We start from the raw sequence: 14,779 nt of genomic DNA, 5'->3' as shown, positions 1-14,779 counted from the left end.
GTGTGATAAACCTGTTCTTTGAAGGACATGTTGGAACAACATGACTCTTTGACGATATTCATCATTTGTAATAACGTCTCAAGGCCACTCCTTGCACCTTCAGCAGGTGACGATGGAGCATCTGCCCAGGAATCAACATACGTAGGGCTGTCGGGTAGCCTAGTGGTTAAAGCGTTCGCTCGAAACGCCGAAGACCCTGGTTTGATTCCCAACATGGGTACAATGTGTGAGGGGTGGTCGGGTAGCCTAGTGGTTAAAGCATTCGCTTGTCACGCCAAAGACCCTGGTTCGGTTCCCGACGTGGGTACAATATGTGAGGGGTGGTCGGGTAGCCTAGTGGTTAAAGCGTTCCCTCGTCACGCCGAAGACCCTGGTTCGATTCCCGACGTTGGTACAATGTGTGAGAGGTGGTCAGGTAGCCTAGTGGTTAAAGCGTTCGCTTGTCACGCCAAAGACCCTGGTTCGATTCCCGACGTTGGTACAATGTGTGAGGGGCGGTCGGGTAGCCTAGTGGTTAAAGCGTTCGCTCGTCACGCCGAAGGCCCTGGTTCGATTCCCGACGTGGGTACAATGTGTGAGGGGCGGTCGGGTAGCCTAGTGGTTAAAGCATTCGCTTGTCACGCGGAAGACCTGGATTCAATTCCGGACATGGGTACAATGAGTGAAGCCCATTTCTGGTGTCCCCCGCCGTGATGTTGCTGTAATATTGCTGAAAGCAGCGTAAAACATACTCAGTCACTTACTAGTGTAACAACACTATGTCAGTATGTGTCATCGTGTAGTTAGAACCACTCACCAACATACGTTTGTGCGTGGTACTTGCTGGTACCCAGCCCTTAGGCTTTAAGGAGATGACACAAGGACTGGTCAGTAGACAGTGTCTGAGAGTGGGTAACTGTGGCATCGTATTGCAGTGGGTTTAACCAAGAGTGAGTGAGTTGTGTTTAACGCCGCTTTTAACAGTATTCCAGTTCCAGTTTCAGTGATGCAGGACTCAGACGTTTACCACTTCGGTGAAACCCACGAGCACGGGTATGGTGCTGACAAACCTAGAAACTTAATCGGGACGAACCGGGATTCGAACCCACAACCATAGGTTTCTGGCGTGTCCAGGGACGCAACTCTGCACAGCGAATTGCGGCGCCTTAGACGACTGGGCCACCCGTGCCCCCGATTTAACCAAGAGGGAGAGGGAGGCTCATCCCTATTTAAGTGTAATGATTTTCAACACGCTGTACACGCCTTTCCAACCCATCTCCTGTTTCGGACATTTCTGACAATGAAGACAGACATTTGAAGCCAGAGAGGCTGAGACACCTCAAGTCAGGAAGACTGGGAAATCCCAAATACACACATCACCTTTGCAGGACTTTAGAACATTCACTAAACTATAGTTTCGCATTTCACACGGAAGGCGGAGTGAAAGGAAATTATTACCGCATAAACACATTTTCTTAGGGAGTACTAAACCAGAGGACGTTGATTGTGTGTTCACTGCGCTGTTAGACACCTACACCCGAGTTGTGACGGTACTGTAAGCTGTGCTGACGTGTTTTCTACTTTGAACAAAATTAGGTAATTATGTGTCGTGTTCTGTTTTAAATTACGTTTGTGAAATGTGATAGGTTAGTGGCACCTTGGAGGTGTTTACCCTGTTGTTGAGACAGTTGCTGCTAGTTGTGTGTTTGACTTGCTTGCTATATACAGGCCCACACATCGATAACGGATAGTTTGCCCTTTGCCACATAGAATATTTAAACTTAATGAATAAGGATGATTGTGGAATTAAGATTTGGAAGATCAAACGTTTGGTGAAGTGAGCCAAATACACACATCTGTTTTAGAAAACAGACTTGACAAAATAGAAACCCCTTTCGAATCAGATATAATTGAAATCCGTTTCATTCTGAAGTTATTAACTATGGTTTGAGATTTTAAGTGGTTAATTATCAATGTATTGTGAGCATCTGTACTTGTATTATTATAGTTTGTTTGATGAGAGAGAGAGAGAGAGAGAGAGAGAGAGAGAGAGAGAGAGAGAGAGAGAGAGAGCTCTATAAAGTCACACGTAATCTCTACCTCATCCACATTATGGAACCTTCCAAGCCAAATTATTCACTTTGCCTTTCATTTCAGAAATGTCGAATTTAAATTGTACGGAAACGGCACTTGTCAAATTCATCCGGGTTCATCCTTCCCTCGTCTTCTTCTGTGTGCTGGTGGTGGTTGTAGGGATCCCAGGGAACTGCCTCATCTTCTACATCTACACCAAGAAGATCAACATCCATATCATCAGCTTCTTCATCAAGATCCTTGCTATTCTCAATCTCGTTAGCACGTTATGTCTGTTGCCGGCACATGTGTTATTAAAAATTAATCCCGAGACAGCATTTTTCTGCCAATGGTTTTCTGTTGGGCAAAATTTCTTTGTTACCAACACGGGCCTGTTTTACGTGACCATTGCTGTTCAAAGATACAGGAAAATGTGTAGAGTTCATCAATCACAGGTTAATGCATCTACGGCCAAGAAGATAATGCTCGGGTGTGTCCTGTTTTCTGCTGTGTCATGTTCTCCGCATGCGTTTCTGCTTGGAGTAACGCGGGCAAATGTAACTTTCCCTTGTGTGACACGCATTCCTTACTGTGGCTTTGCGCAAATCTATCTGTTCACTCATATATACATAACGTGGATGTTACTTGGGATGAGTGCTGTCGTTGTTACTCTCGTTGTGCTGTATTCGTTAATTGGAAAGCACATAGCAGCTCACAAACGTCAAATGTCAAGGTACTCTGTGTCAGGTCAAGGTCACACGAAGCTTTCCAACCCCACCGCCATGTTCTTCACGCTGACCATGATATTCCTCCTGAGTGTTGCTCCGAGGTTGGCGCTTGCTATATATACACTACAAACCATCAACAATTCTCATTACTCGCAATTAATTCACCATGTGAGGGATGTGATATTCATGTTGCCCTTCATCAACTGTATAGTCAACCCTTTCGTCTATGGATTCACATCAAAGGTGTTCCGACAGCACCTTGTGTCTCTCTTTTGTGCTTGCAATGGTAGGAAAGAGTCGACACCACCACCATCGCAAACCGAGCGAACACAAGAATCCGTGTTGTAGAGTACCGATGAGACTTTGTGAAAAGCAAACCAAGTTGAGGACAAATGTAAAGCCGCGTCAGAACTCGCCCGTCCAGAGTGGGATGTTGGAGGTGCGAGGCTAGTTGCTGGAGGCATAAGTGAATCAGTACGTAACGCATCAGCGACAACAGGAGATCAAGCAGCAGCTGAAGCAGCTCCAGAAAGAGGAAATGTTTCGAAAAGAAGGAGGTCTTGATTCGCTGGAACATAATATGGCTAAGTTACCTTCAGCGAGGCTATCTGTTTACCCCCTTTAGATTCCTATACTTATTATATGGACTACCTTTCTTGGATATAAAACGTCAACGTCAGAGAATAACCAGTTTCGATTATTCCATTGGGTGTAAAAGGCAAATAGCAATGAAAATTCTATGAATGGATCACTGAAAATCACTGACGACACCTGGTGTTGGCAAAGGGTAAAGACATTCACACAGTCACTCAATGGTTCCAGACACTCATGTGTGTCCATAATGTGTTGTCAAACATGTAAGTCAAACAAAGGGAGATGCGATCAACATCAAAACATCATAGAACAGGAAGACATAAAATGTAATGTTTGCTTGACCTACGTTTGCTCTAGCCGGAAGTAAAACGTGAATAGACAGCGGTTTGATTTCCCGACCTTGTTAATAATTAATTGTTTGCATCAGGCACATACACGTGGTAACAGAATTTTACATATATTTGTTGTCGAACATAAGCTATAAATCGAGTCGAAACACCACAGGATCTGAAATGTTTATTAACTGGAGCTCGAAAGTACGGTCACCTATTTGTTATTTCCTACATTTCCTATTTAAATCGGTCCCTTGTGGGGTATAAGCGCTGTGCAGAGTTGCGCACCTTAGATGTGCCAGAACGCTATGATTGTGGGTTCGAATGTCGTTCACACATGTTATATATCTCCAGACACATATGATACTGATGGTAGTGGTTGGCTTTCAGGCTCAGCATGAAGCGGTTAAGCAGGTTCCTCTTCCATTCCGACTTCAGTCTGCAACAAGTTTTCAGAATTTATATTAAAAAGATCTTCTGTACTTTTAATTTTTTGTCTCTGAATAAAATAATCATAGACTATATCATTGTTGTTTTTCAGTTAAAGAAGTGTTTTCAAGGAATTTGTAATTTAAAAATGTATGCTTCTTTCATTTTTTAGGCTAATAATAAGTTCTCAAACATTTAGTTTAAAGAACTAATATTCATAAATTGAGACAAAACATTAGATAAAAAGGAATAAATTTACGTTTGACGCACATGCCACTGTCAGTCTAGTAAAAACCTGAAGCCCAGTTTCATCATGGTAAGGCAGGTACCTGAACCTGGGAGCTAGGGCTGTTGCCTCCTGCTGAAACTGGTTGAGATCTAGAACAGTGTATCTGTCCCTTAGGTCTTTGGAAATAGCAGTTTTCACACTTCTGATGAAAATCTGAATCAGATTCCACAACATCCATAGCTTTCAAAATCAGTTCCTTGAGTGGAAGAATCAGTAACACGGTGGGTGTCTTCTCACTGCACAGGATAGTTGTGATGGTTTTCAACGGCTTCAGGACACGTGTAGCATCCCCCACACAGCTGTGGCGGTGGGGTAGCCTAGTGGTTAAAGCGTTCGCTCGTCACGCCGAAGACCCGTTGATTCCCCACATGGGTACTATGTGTGAAGCCCATTTCTTGTGTCCCCTGTCGTGATATCGCTGGAATATTGCGAAAAGCGGCGTAAAAAAAACATACTCACTCACTCAACACAGCTGACAACCTCATCCGACAGTGTGACAAGTGAATCTACATTTTATCTGACGTCCTTGACTGTTAGTGAAGCAAAAATTGTGGCTTCCTGCTCAAGACAACGTTCCAGCATGTCATAGCTCGAATTCATCTTGTGCAAACATCTTGTATGAGTGTCTGACAGGGGAGTTCAAGAAGTAACTATTTGCTTCTAAGGACAGATGCAGCATGCGAGCTTCTTGGAAAGAATGACACGACTCGTCTAACTCTCCCCCAAATCCTGATCATCTGACTGACTTGCATTGCCCTTTGACTTGCCAAGTTTACAGTGTGTGCCAAACATCTAATGTGAGTGTTGAGACTTGGTGACTGCTGGACAGCACTAACAATGCTGCTTGCATTGTCAGTAGATATAACAATATTTTCATACCTGTCAATATTCCATTCTGATGAAGCAGATGTCAGAACATTAGCTAGATTTGTTGCAGTATGGTGCTCGTGAAGGGGCCGTGTTTGCAACACAGGGTTTACCATTTGCCATTCTTCACTGACAAAAAGTGCAGTTCTTGTAAAGTAGCTCTCGGTGGAGGCACGTGAGGACCACCTATCAGTTGTAATAGCAACAGACGAAGTACTTTCAATTTCTTTCAAGACATCACGTTTCGTGTTCTCGTACGGTTTAGGCATAACAGTATTTGTAAAATGTGTACGGGTGGGAATCTGATACCTTGGCTCGAGTTTGTTGACAAGGTGCCTAAATCCAACATTCTCCACAACGGAATATGGTCGCATATCCAAAGCAATGAAAACACCAGTGCTATTTATGATCGACCTAGCACGAGACGTTGTAGCAGGTAATTTGGAATTAATTACATCATTGACTAGGTTGACTTGGTTGACTGCCTGGCAAGGTCTGCTGAAATCAACAACGCGTTGCTGCGTATCTTGAGTAGAAGACGGAACTTTGGTACCGCCAAAATCTATGTCTGAGTGATGGCGACGTAGATGAGTGGACATATTTGTGGTACTACTCGTGTATTTCACACGGGTATATCAATGGCGACAGGCCGTTTCTTCCTTATTGACAGTTCGCACTCCATCCTGATATGATGCGGGAAATCCAAATCGTCCCACACAGCTGACTTTAATGAACTGTGTTTAATGCATTCACATCACTGAAGCTATCGTGAGGGTAATCGTCATATTAAAGGTTCAATTTGTTACATTTTTGTAATGTTTTTGGGATGGATTTTCTTCTACATTTTATTTCAACAGTACAATGTGTGAAGCCAATTTTTCGTAAAAAAAATACTCACTCTCTCACCGCGGGTTTGAATCCTGGATTCAACCTGAATATGATTCAGCTCCTGTGGTAATAGATGTGGGCAGCCAGCCACCCACCTACCCAGTTACCTAACCACTCTCTCTCTCATCAGCCAACACTTCCGACCACTGACTATCCGCTTCAGATACCCTGCTGTAGTTTCGCATGAAACCAATACATTTAAACAAGGAACTGTGACCGTGTATTGTGTTCATTCATGCGAAACTCCTTGCGCGCAGTTGTCATCTGGATATTTGGAGGCCATCAACCCTATCCTAACGGTAATGTACTGATCACATCACAATCACTATAAACAAACTTTAATTAACACATTACCGAATGAGTCGGATAATTCCAACGTTAACATTGTCCAGCTCAATCCTAGAAACAAGGACGCATGTTTGTAGTGGTCATGTTATTGTGGTCCTTTGCAGAACGTATTGTCAATGTCGTTTTAAATGTACTGATTTTAAAAGACAGTACTTGTTGTTACACTCTCTGGCGCTCGGTATTAAGTGGATAAAACTGGTCTGCTCGGAGTCAGTACACTGTGTGTAAGTGGTGTATCCATACGTCATGGTACCTCAGTACCCTAGCACTGTAAAAAAGGAACTGATTTTTAGAAGCGCACATAAACGCCGCTATATAAGTAAAATAATGTTGAATAGGTCAAGCTCCATTTAACCTCACTTCCTTTTTAAAGTACAATCGTGTTGATACTTGTTGAATTTGAAGATTGTACATATCTATGCAGTGTTAAGACGGGGATTGTTCGCCCACTGTTGACTGGTCAGAGTTTATGTCATACTTACACTTGCTATTCTGGCATTATTTAGAAGGTCCACGTCAACACTACAAGGGTATAATAAACTGTAACATTTTACCATCACCCTGGTAACAACGGAAGTGGTATAAGTAAGGTGACGTCTAACTATTTATTGTATTGGCTTTCAGCAATGCAGGACAATTGTCCAGAGACGACCAGCTTCATCCGGGTTCATCCCTCCATCGTCTTCTTCTGTGTGCTGCTAGTGGTTGTAGGGATCCCAGGGAACTGTCTCATCCTCTTCATCTACACCAAGAAGATCAACATCCATATCATCAGCTTCTTCATCAAGATCCTTGCTATTCTCAACCTTGTGAGCACGTTATGTCTGTTACCCGCTCTTGTGTTATTCAAAATGAATATCGAAGAAGCATTTTTCTCCAAATGGTTTTCTGTTGGGCAAAGTTTCTTTGTTTTCAACACGGGCCTGTTTTACGTGACCATTGCTATTCAAAGATACAAAAAGATTTTTAAAGATCAGCAGTCACAGATTAATGCCTCTGTGGCAAAGAAGATACTTTTGGGTTGTGTCCTCATTTCTGTTCTTTCATGCACGACACATGCGTTGCTAATAAAGGTCAACTATACTGTTGCGAACGCAACAGTTGGAATAACTGACTGTTTGATAAACATTACGTATAATGACTTCACTGAATATGCAAAAACATATTACCTTGCCACAATATACGCATAATGGTTACTACTCGAGCTCACTGCCATTGTTGTGTCTCTCACAGTGCTGTATTCGTTAATTGGAAAGCACATAGCAGCTCACAAACGTCAAATGTCAAGGTACTCTGTGTCAAGTCAAGGTCACACGAAGCTTTCCAACCCCACCGCCATGTTCTTCACGCTGACCATGATATTCCTCCTGAGTGTTGCTCCGAGGTTGGCGCTTGCTATATATACACTACAAACCACCAACCATTCTCATTACTCGCAATCAGTTCACCATGTGAGGGACGTGATACTCATGTTGCCCTTCAGCAGTTGTATAGTCAACCCTTTCGTCTATGGTTTCACATCAAAGGTGTTCCGACAGCACCTTGTGTCTCTCTTTTGTGCTTGCAATGGTAGGAAAGAGTCGACACCACCACCATCGCCAACCGAGCGAACACAAGAATCCGTGTTGTAGAGTACCGATGAGACTTTGTGAAAAGCAAACCAAGTTAAGGACAAATGTAAAGCCGCGTCAGAACTCGCCCGTCCAGAGTGGGATGTTGGAGGTGCGAGGCTAGTTGCTGGAGGCATAAGTGAATCAGTGCGTGACGCATCAGCGACAACAGGAGATCAAGCAGCAGCTGAAGCAGCTCCAGAAAGAGGAAATGTTTCGAAAAGAAGGAGGTCTTGATTCGCTGGAACATAATATGGCTAAGTTACCTTCAGCGAGGCTATCGGTTTACCCCCTTTAGATTCCTATAACTATTATATGGGCCACCTTTCTTGGATATAAAACGTCAACGTCAGAGAATAACCAGTTTCGATTATTCCATTGGGCGTTAAAGGCAAATAGCAATGAAAATTCTATGAATGGATCACTGAAAATCACTGACGACACCTGGTGTTGGCAAAGGGTAAAGACATTCACACAGTCACTCAATGGTTCCAGACACTCAGTTATGTCCATAATGTGTTGTCAAACATGTAAGTCAAACAAAGGGAGATGCGACCAACATCAAAACATCATAGACCACGAATGCATTCAATGTAATATTTGCTGGACCTACGTTTGCTCTAGCCGGAAGGAAAACATGAATAGACAGCGGTTTGCTCTGCGTGCTGACATTGATTTCCCGACCTTGTTAATAATTAATTGTTTGCATCAGGCACATACACGTGGTAACAGAATTTTACATATATTTGTCGTCGAACATAAGCTATAAATCGAGTCGAAACACCACAGGATCTGAAATGTTTATTAACTGGAGCTTGAAGGTATGGTCACCTATTTGTTATATCCTACATTTTTTATTTAAATCGGTCCCTTGTGGGGTATAAGGCGCTGTGCAGAATTGCGCCCCTTAGATGTGCCAGAACGCTATGATTGTGGGTTCGAATGTCGTTCACACATGTTATATATCTCCAGACACATGATACAGATGGTAGTGGATGGCTTTCAGGCTCAACATGAAGCGGTTAAGCAGGTTCCTCTTTCACTCTGACTTCAGACTGCAACATGTTTTCAGAATTTATATTAAAAAGATCTTCTATACTTTTAATTTTTGTCTCTGAATAAAACAATCATTGACTATATCATTGTTTTCAGTTAAAGAAGTGTTTTCAAGGAATTTGTAATTTGAAAATGTTTGCTTCTTTCATTTTTTAGGCTAATAATAAGTTCTCAAACATTTAGTTTAATGAACTAATATTTAAAAATTGAGACAAAACATTAGATAAAAAGGAATAAATTTACGTTTGACGCACATGCCACTGTCAGTCTAGTAAAAACCTGAAGCCCAGTTTCATCATGGTAAGGCAGGGACCTGAACCTGGGAGCTAGGGCTGTTGCCTCCTGCAGAAACTGGTTGAGATCTGGAACAGTGTATCTGTCCCTTAGGTCTTTGGAAATAGCAGTTTTCACACTTCTGATGAAGATCTGAATCAGATTCCACAACATCCATAGCTTTCAAAATCAGTTCCTTGAGTGGAAGAATCAGTAACACGGTGGGTGTCTTCTCACTGCACAGGATAGTTGTGATGGTTTTCAACGGCTTCAGGACACGTGTAGCATCCCCCACACAGCTGTGGCGGTGGGGTAGCCTAGTGGTTAAAGCGTTCGCTCGTCAGGCCGAAGACCCGTCGATTCCCCACATGGGTACAATGTGTGAAGCCCATTTCTGGTGTCCCCTGTTGTGATATCGCTGGAATATTGCGAAAAGCGGCGTAAAAAAAACATGCTCACTCACTCCACACAACTGACATCCTTATCCGACAGTGTGACAAGTGAGTCTGCATATTATCTGACGTCCTTGGCTGTTAGTGAAGCAAATATTGTGGCTTGCTGCTCAAGACAACGTTCCAGCATGTTATATCTCGAATTCATCTTGTGCAAACATCTTGTATGAGTGTCTGACAGGGAAGTTCAAGAAGTAACTATTTGCTTCTAAGGACAGATGCAGCATGCGAGCTTCTTGGAAAGAATGACACGACTCGTCTAACTCTCCCCCAAATCCTGATCATCTGACTGACTTGCATTGCCCTTTGACTTGCCAAGTTTACAGTGTGTGCCAAACATCTAATGTGAGTGTTGAGACTTGGTGACTGCTGGACAGCACTAACAATGCTGCTTGCATTGTCAGTAGATATAGCAATATTTTCATACCTGTCAATCTTCCATTCTGATAAAGCAGATGTCAGAACATAAGCTAGATTTGTTGCAGTATGGTGCTCGTGAAGGGGCCGTGTTTGCAACACAGGGTTTTCCATTTGCCATTCTTCACTGACAAAAAGTGCTGTTCTTGTGAATTAGCTCTCGGTGGAGGCACGTGAGGACCACCTATCAGTTGTAATAGCAACAGACGAAGTACTTTCAATTTCTTTCAAGACATCACGTTTCGTGTTCTCGTACGGTTTAGGCATAACAGTATTTGTAAAATGTGTACGGGTGGGAATCTGATACCTTGGCTCGAGTTTGTTGACAAGGTGCCTAAATCCAACATTCTCCACAACGGAATATGGTCGCATATCCAAAGCAATGAAAACACCAGTGCTATTTATGATCGACCTAGCACGAGACGTTGTAGCAGGTAATTTGGAATTAATTACATCATTGACTAGGTTGACTTGGTTGACTGCCTGGCAAGGTCTGCTGAAATCAACAACGCGTTGCTGCGTATCTTGAGTAGAAGACGGAACTTTGGTACCGCCAAAATCTATGTCTGAGTGATGGCGACGTAGATGAGTGGACATATTTGTGGTACTACTCGTGTATTTCACACGGGTATATCAATGGCGACAGGCCGTTTCTTCCTTATGGACAGTTCGCACTCCATCCTGATATGATGCGGGAAATCCAAGTGGTCCCACACAGCTGACTTTAATGAACTGTGTATAATGCAATCACATCATTGAAGCTATCGCAACGGTAATCGTCATATTAAAGGTTCAATTTGTTACATTTTTGTAATGTTTTTGGGATGGATTTTATTCTACATTTTATTTCAACAGTACAATGTGTGAAGCCCATTTCCAGTAAAAACTATACTCACTCACTCACCGCGGGTTTGAATCCTGGATTCAAACTGATTATGATTCAGCTCCTGTGGTAATAGATGTGGGCAGCCAGCCACCCACCTACCCAGTTACCTAACCACTCTCTCTCTCACCAGCCAGGGGGCACGGGTGGCCCAGTCGTCTAAGGCGCTTGCTCGTGCTCGTGGGTTTCACCGAAGTGGTAAACGTCTGAAACCTGCATCACTTCGGGCTTTCCTCCAACATTGAGCTGACACACCGTGATATAACTGGAATACTGTTAAAAGCGGCGTTAAACCCAACTCACTCACTCACTCACTCAACAGCCAACCCTTCCGCCCAATCACTATCCTCTTCAGATACCCTGCTGTAGTTTCGCATGAAACCAATACATTTAAACAAGGAAGGGTGACCGTGTATTGCGTTCATTCATGCAAAACTCCTTGAGCGCAGTTGTCATCTGGATATTTGGAGGCCATCAACCCTATCCTAACGGTAATGTACTGATCACATCTTTATCACTTTAAACTCACTTTATTCACACATTACCGAACGAGTCGGATAATTCCAACGTTAACATTGTCCAGCTCAATCCTAGAAACAAGGACGCATGTTTGTAGTGGTCATGTTTTTGTGGTTCTTTGCAGAACGTATTGTCAAGGTCGTTTTTAATGTACTGATTTTAAAAGACAGTACTTGTTGTTACCCTGCCTGGCCCTCGATATTAAGTGGATAAAACTGGTCTGCTCGAAGTCAGTACACTGTGTGTAAGTGGTGTATCCATGTGCCATGGTACCTCAGTGCCCTAGCACTGTAAAACAAGCACTGATTTTTACAAGCGCACATAAACGTCGCCATATAAGTAAAATATTCTTGAATAGGTCAAGCTCCATTTCACCTCACTACCTTTTTAAAGTACGGTCGTGTTGACACTTGTTGAATTTGAAGATTGTACATATCTATGCAGTGTTAAGACGGGGATTGTTCGCCAACTGTTGGCTGGTCAGAGTTTATGACATACTTACACTTGCTATTCTGGCATCATTTAGAAGGTCCACGTCAACACTACAAGGGTATAATACACCTTTACATGTTACCATCACCCTGGTAACAACGGAAGTGGTATATGTAAGATGACGTCTAACAACTTATTGTATTGGCTTTCAGCAATGCAGGACAATTGTCCAGAGACGACCAGCTTCATCCGGGTTCATCCCTCCATCGTCTTCTTCTGTGTGCTGCTAGTGGTTGTAGGGATCCCAGGGAACTGTCTCATCCTCTTCATCTACACCAAGAAGATCAACATCCATATCATCAGCTTCTTTACTAAGACCCAAGCTTTTCTCAACCTTGTGAGCACGTTATGTCTGTTACCCGCACTTGTGTTATTCAAAATGAATGTCGAAGAAGCATTTTTCTCCAAATGGTTTTCTGTTGGGCAACATTTCTTTGTTTTCAACACGGGCCTGTTTTACGTGACCATTGCCGTTCAAAGATACAAAAAGATGTGTAAAGATCAGCAGTCACAGATTAATGCCTCTTTGGCAAAGAAGATACTTTTGGGTTGTGTCCTCATTTCTGTTCTTTCATGCACGCCACATGCGTTGCTAATAGACGTCAACTATACTGTTGTGAACGCAACAAATGGAATAACTACTAGTTACTCTTTGATAAACATAACCTATATTGACTTCACTGAATATGCAAAAACATATCACCTTGCTACAATATACGTATCATGGTTACTACTCGAGCTCACTGCCATTGTTGTGTCTCTCACAGTGCTGTATTCGTTAATTGGAAAGCACATAGCAGCTCACAAACGTCAAATGTCAAGGTACTCTGTGTCAGGTCAAGGTCACACGAAGCTTTCCAACCCCACAGCCATGTTCTTCACGCTGACCATGATATTCCTCCTGAGTGTTGCACCGAGGATGGGGCTTGCTATATTTGTACAACAAAGTATCAACCATTCTCATTACTCGCAATCAGTTCACCATGTGAGGGATGTGATACTCATGTTGCCCTTCATCAACTGTATAGTCAACCCTTTCGTCTATGGATTCACATCAAAGGTGTTCCGACAGCACCTTGTGTCTCTCTTTTGTGCTTGCAATGGTAGGAAAGAGTCGACACCACCACCATCGCAAACCGAGCGAACACAAGAATCCGTGTTGTAGAGTACCGATGAGACTTTGTGAAAAGCAAAGTTTTAACCAAGTTGAGACAAATGTAAAGCCACGTCAGAACTCGACCGTCCAGAGTGGGATGTTGGAGGTGCGAGGCTAGTTGCTGGAGGCATAAGTGAATCAGTACGTGACGCATCAGCGACAACAGGAGATCAAGCAGCAGCTGAAGCAGCTCCAGAAAGAGGAAATGTTTTGAAAAGAAGGAGGTCTTGATTCGCTGGTACATAATATGGCTAAGTTACCTTCAGCGAGGCTATCGGTTTACCCCCTTTAGATTCCTATAACTATTATATGGGCCACCTTTCTTGGATATAAAACGTCAACGTCAGAGAATAACCAGTTTCGATTATACTCATGTTGCCCTTCATCAACTGTATAGTCAACCCTTTCGTCTATGGATTCACATCAAAGGTGTTCCGACAGCACCTTGTGTCTCTCGTGTGCCCTTGCAGAGTTAGAACTGAACTGACAAACTCATCAGCAACCACAAAAAGATCACTTGAATCTGTTCTGTGACTTGTTAACGTACCCTGACCTGCCGATCACAAGACCCAGTGCATTAAACAGCTGGCCCTGGAGAAATATATGCAAAGTAACCACTGTCCACATGCCGTGTTACAGACAACATGTTTTGAACTGAGCTGAGTGGCGAGTGAGTGAGCGAGTGAATTTTATATTTTGGCCATGATTAGCAATGTTCCATCCATATCACAGGGGCACGGAAATATGTCAGGGCAGGTCTGACCAACATGTAATCGGGACTCGCTATCAGCCACACTACACATTGACCACGCGATCCCCACTGGTCACCTGTTACAGCACTGAGGACTACAGGGGACCTACTCTGCCTCAGACTTCCCATGGAGGGACAAACAAGGGGTACTGGGACCAATTCTGCTAATTCAGATGTAGCATGGACATAGGGAAGATGTAGCAGCTGGGGAAGATTCAAGAGAAGAAAAACCTGATGTGAAACTCAGAGAGGGGAAATAAGATTATGATTCAACAAATAAAGGTCAAATTGGCAAAGGTGTTGTTCTCACTTTTAAGGATGCACACACAAAACAATCACACGTGTTTGGTTAGTTTGACACAAAAAGAAAAAAATAATTATTCTAACTTGATATCTGATCCAACCGAAAACTTTAGCTGCAGTGAACTTTACATAACTGATGTAAGAAACCAAGTAGATGTGTCGTTTGAGTAAGTGTTGTTGTATATAATCATACACGTGTGTCGTTTGAGTAAATCTTGGTGTATCATACACGTGTGTCGTTTGAGTAAGTGTTGATGTATAATACACGTGTGTCGTTTGAGTAAGTCTTGGTGTATCATACACGTGTGTCGTTTGAGTAAGTGTTGATGTATAATACACG

General features: G+C 42.9%; 3 protein-coding genes across 3 annotated transcripts; all 3 read left to right on the top strand.

The window, feature by feature from the left end:
• Positions 1-1,374: 1,374 nt before the first annotated feature.
• LOC124112565 (pyroglutamylated RF-amide peptide receptor-like) lies at positions 1,375-4,170 on the top strand. Its single transcript, XM_046472724.2, has 2 exons — positions 1,375-1,575; positions 2,137-4,170. Exon 2 carries the CDS (start codon positions 2,139-2,141, stop codon positions 3,126-3,128), a length of 990 nt encoding a protein of 329 aa, XP_046328680.2. The 5' UTR covers positions 1,375-1,575; positions 2,137-2,138; the 3' UTR covers positions 3,129-4,170.
• A 2,237-nt stretch (positions 4,171-6,407) lies between these two features.
• Positions 6,408-8,725, top strand: LOC124112533. Its single transcript, XM_046472692.2, has 2 exons — positions 6,408-6,478; positions 7,152-8,725. The coding sequence occupies exons 1-2, from the start codon at positions 6,415-6,417 to the stop codon at positions 7,715-7,717; spliced, it is 630 nt and encodes a 209-aa protein (XP_046328648.2). The 5' UTR covers positions 6,408-6,414; the 3' UTR covers positions 7,718-8,725.
• Positions 8,726-11,662: 2,937 nt separating this feature from the next.
• On the top strand, positions 11,663-14,332 carry LOC125372399 (pyroglutamylated RF-amide peptide receptor-like). Its single transcript, XM_048382309.1, has 2 exons — positions 11,663-11,709; positions 12,382-14,332. Exon 2 carries the CDS (start codon positions 12,384-12,386, stop codon positions 13,392-13,394), a length of 1,011 nt encoding a protein of 336 aa, XP_048238266.1. The 5' UTR covers positions 11,663-11,709; positions 12,382-12,383; the 3' UTR covers positions 13,395-14,332.
• The last annotated feature ends 447 nt before the right edge of the window (positions 14,333-14,779 follow it).

The sequence above is a fragment of the Haliotis rufescens genome, unplaced genomic scaffold (assembly GCF_023055435.1).
Source record: "Haliotis rufescens isolate VD_foot unplaced genomic scaffold, xgHalRufe1.0.p SCAF_1, whole genome shotgun sequence".
In the NCBI taxonomy this organism is placed as follows: Eukaryota; Metazoa; Mollusca; class Gastropoda; order Lepetellida; family Haliotidae; genus Haliotis; species Haliotis rufescens.
Note: the sequence above shows the minus strand (reverse complement) of the source record. Positions and strands in the feature narration are given on the sequence as shown.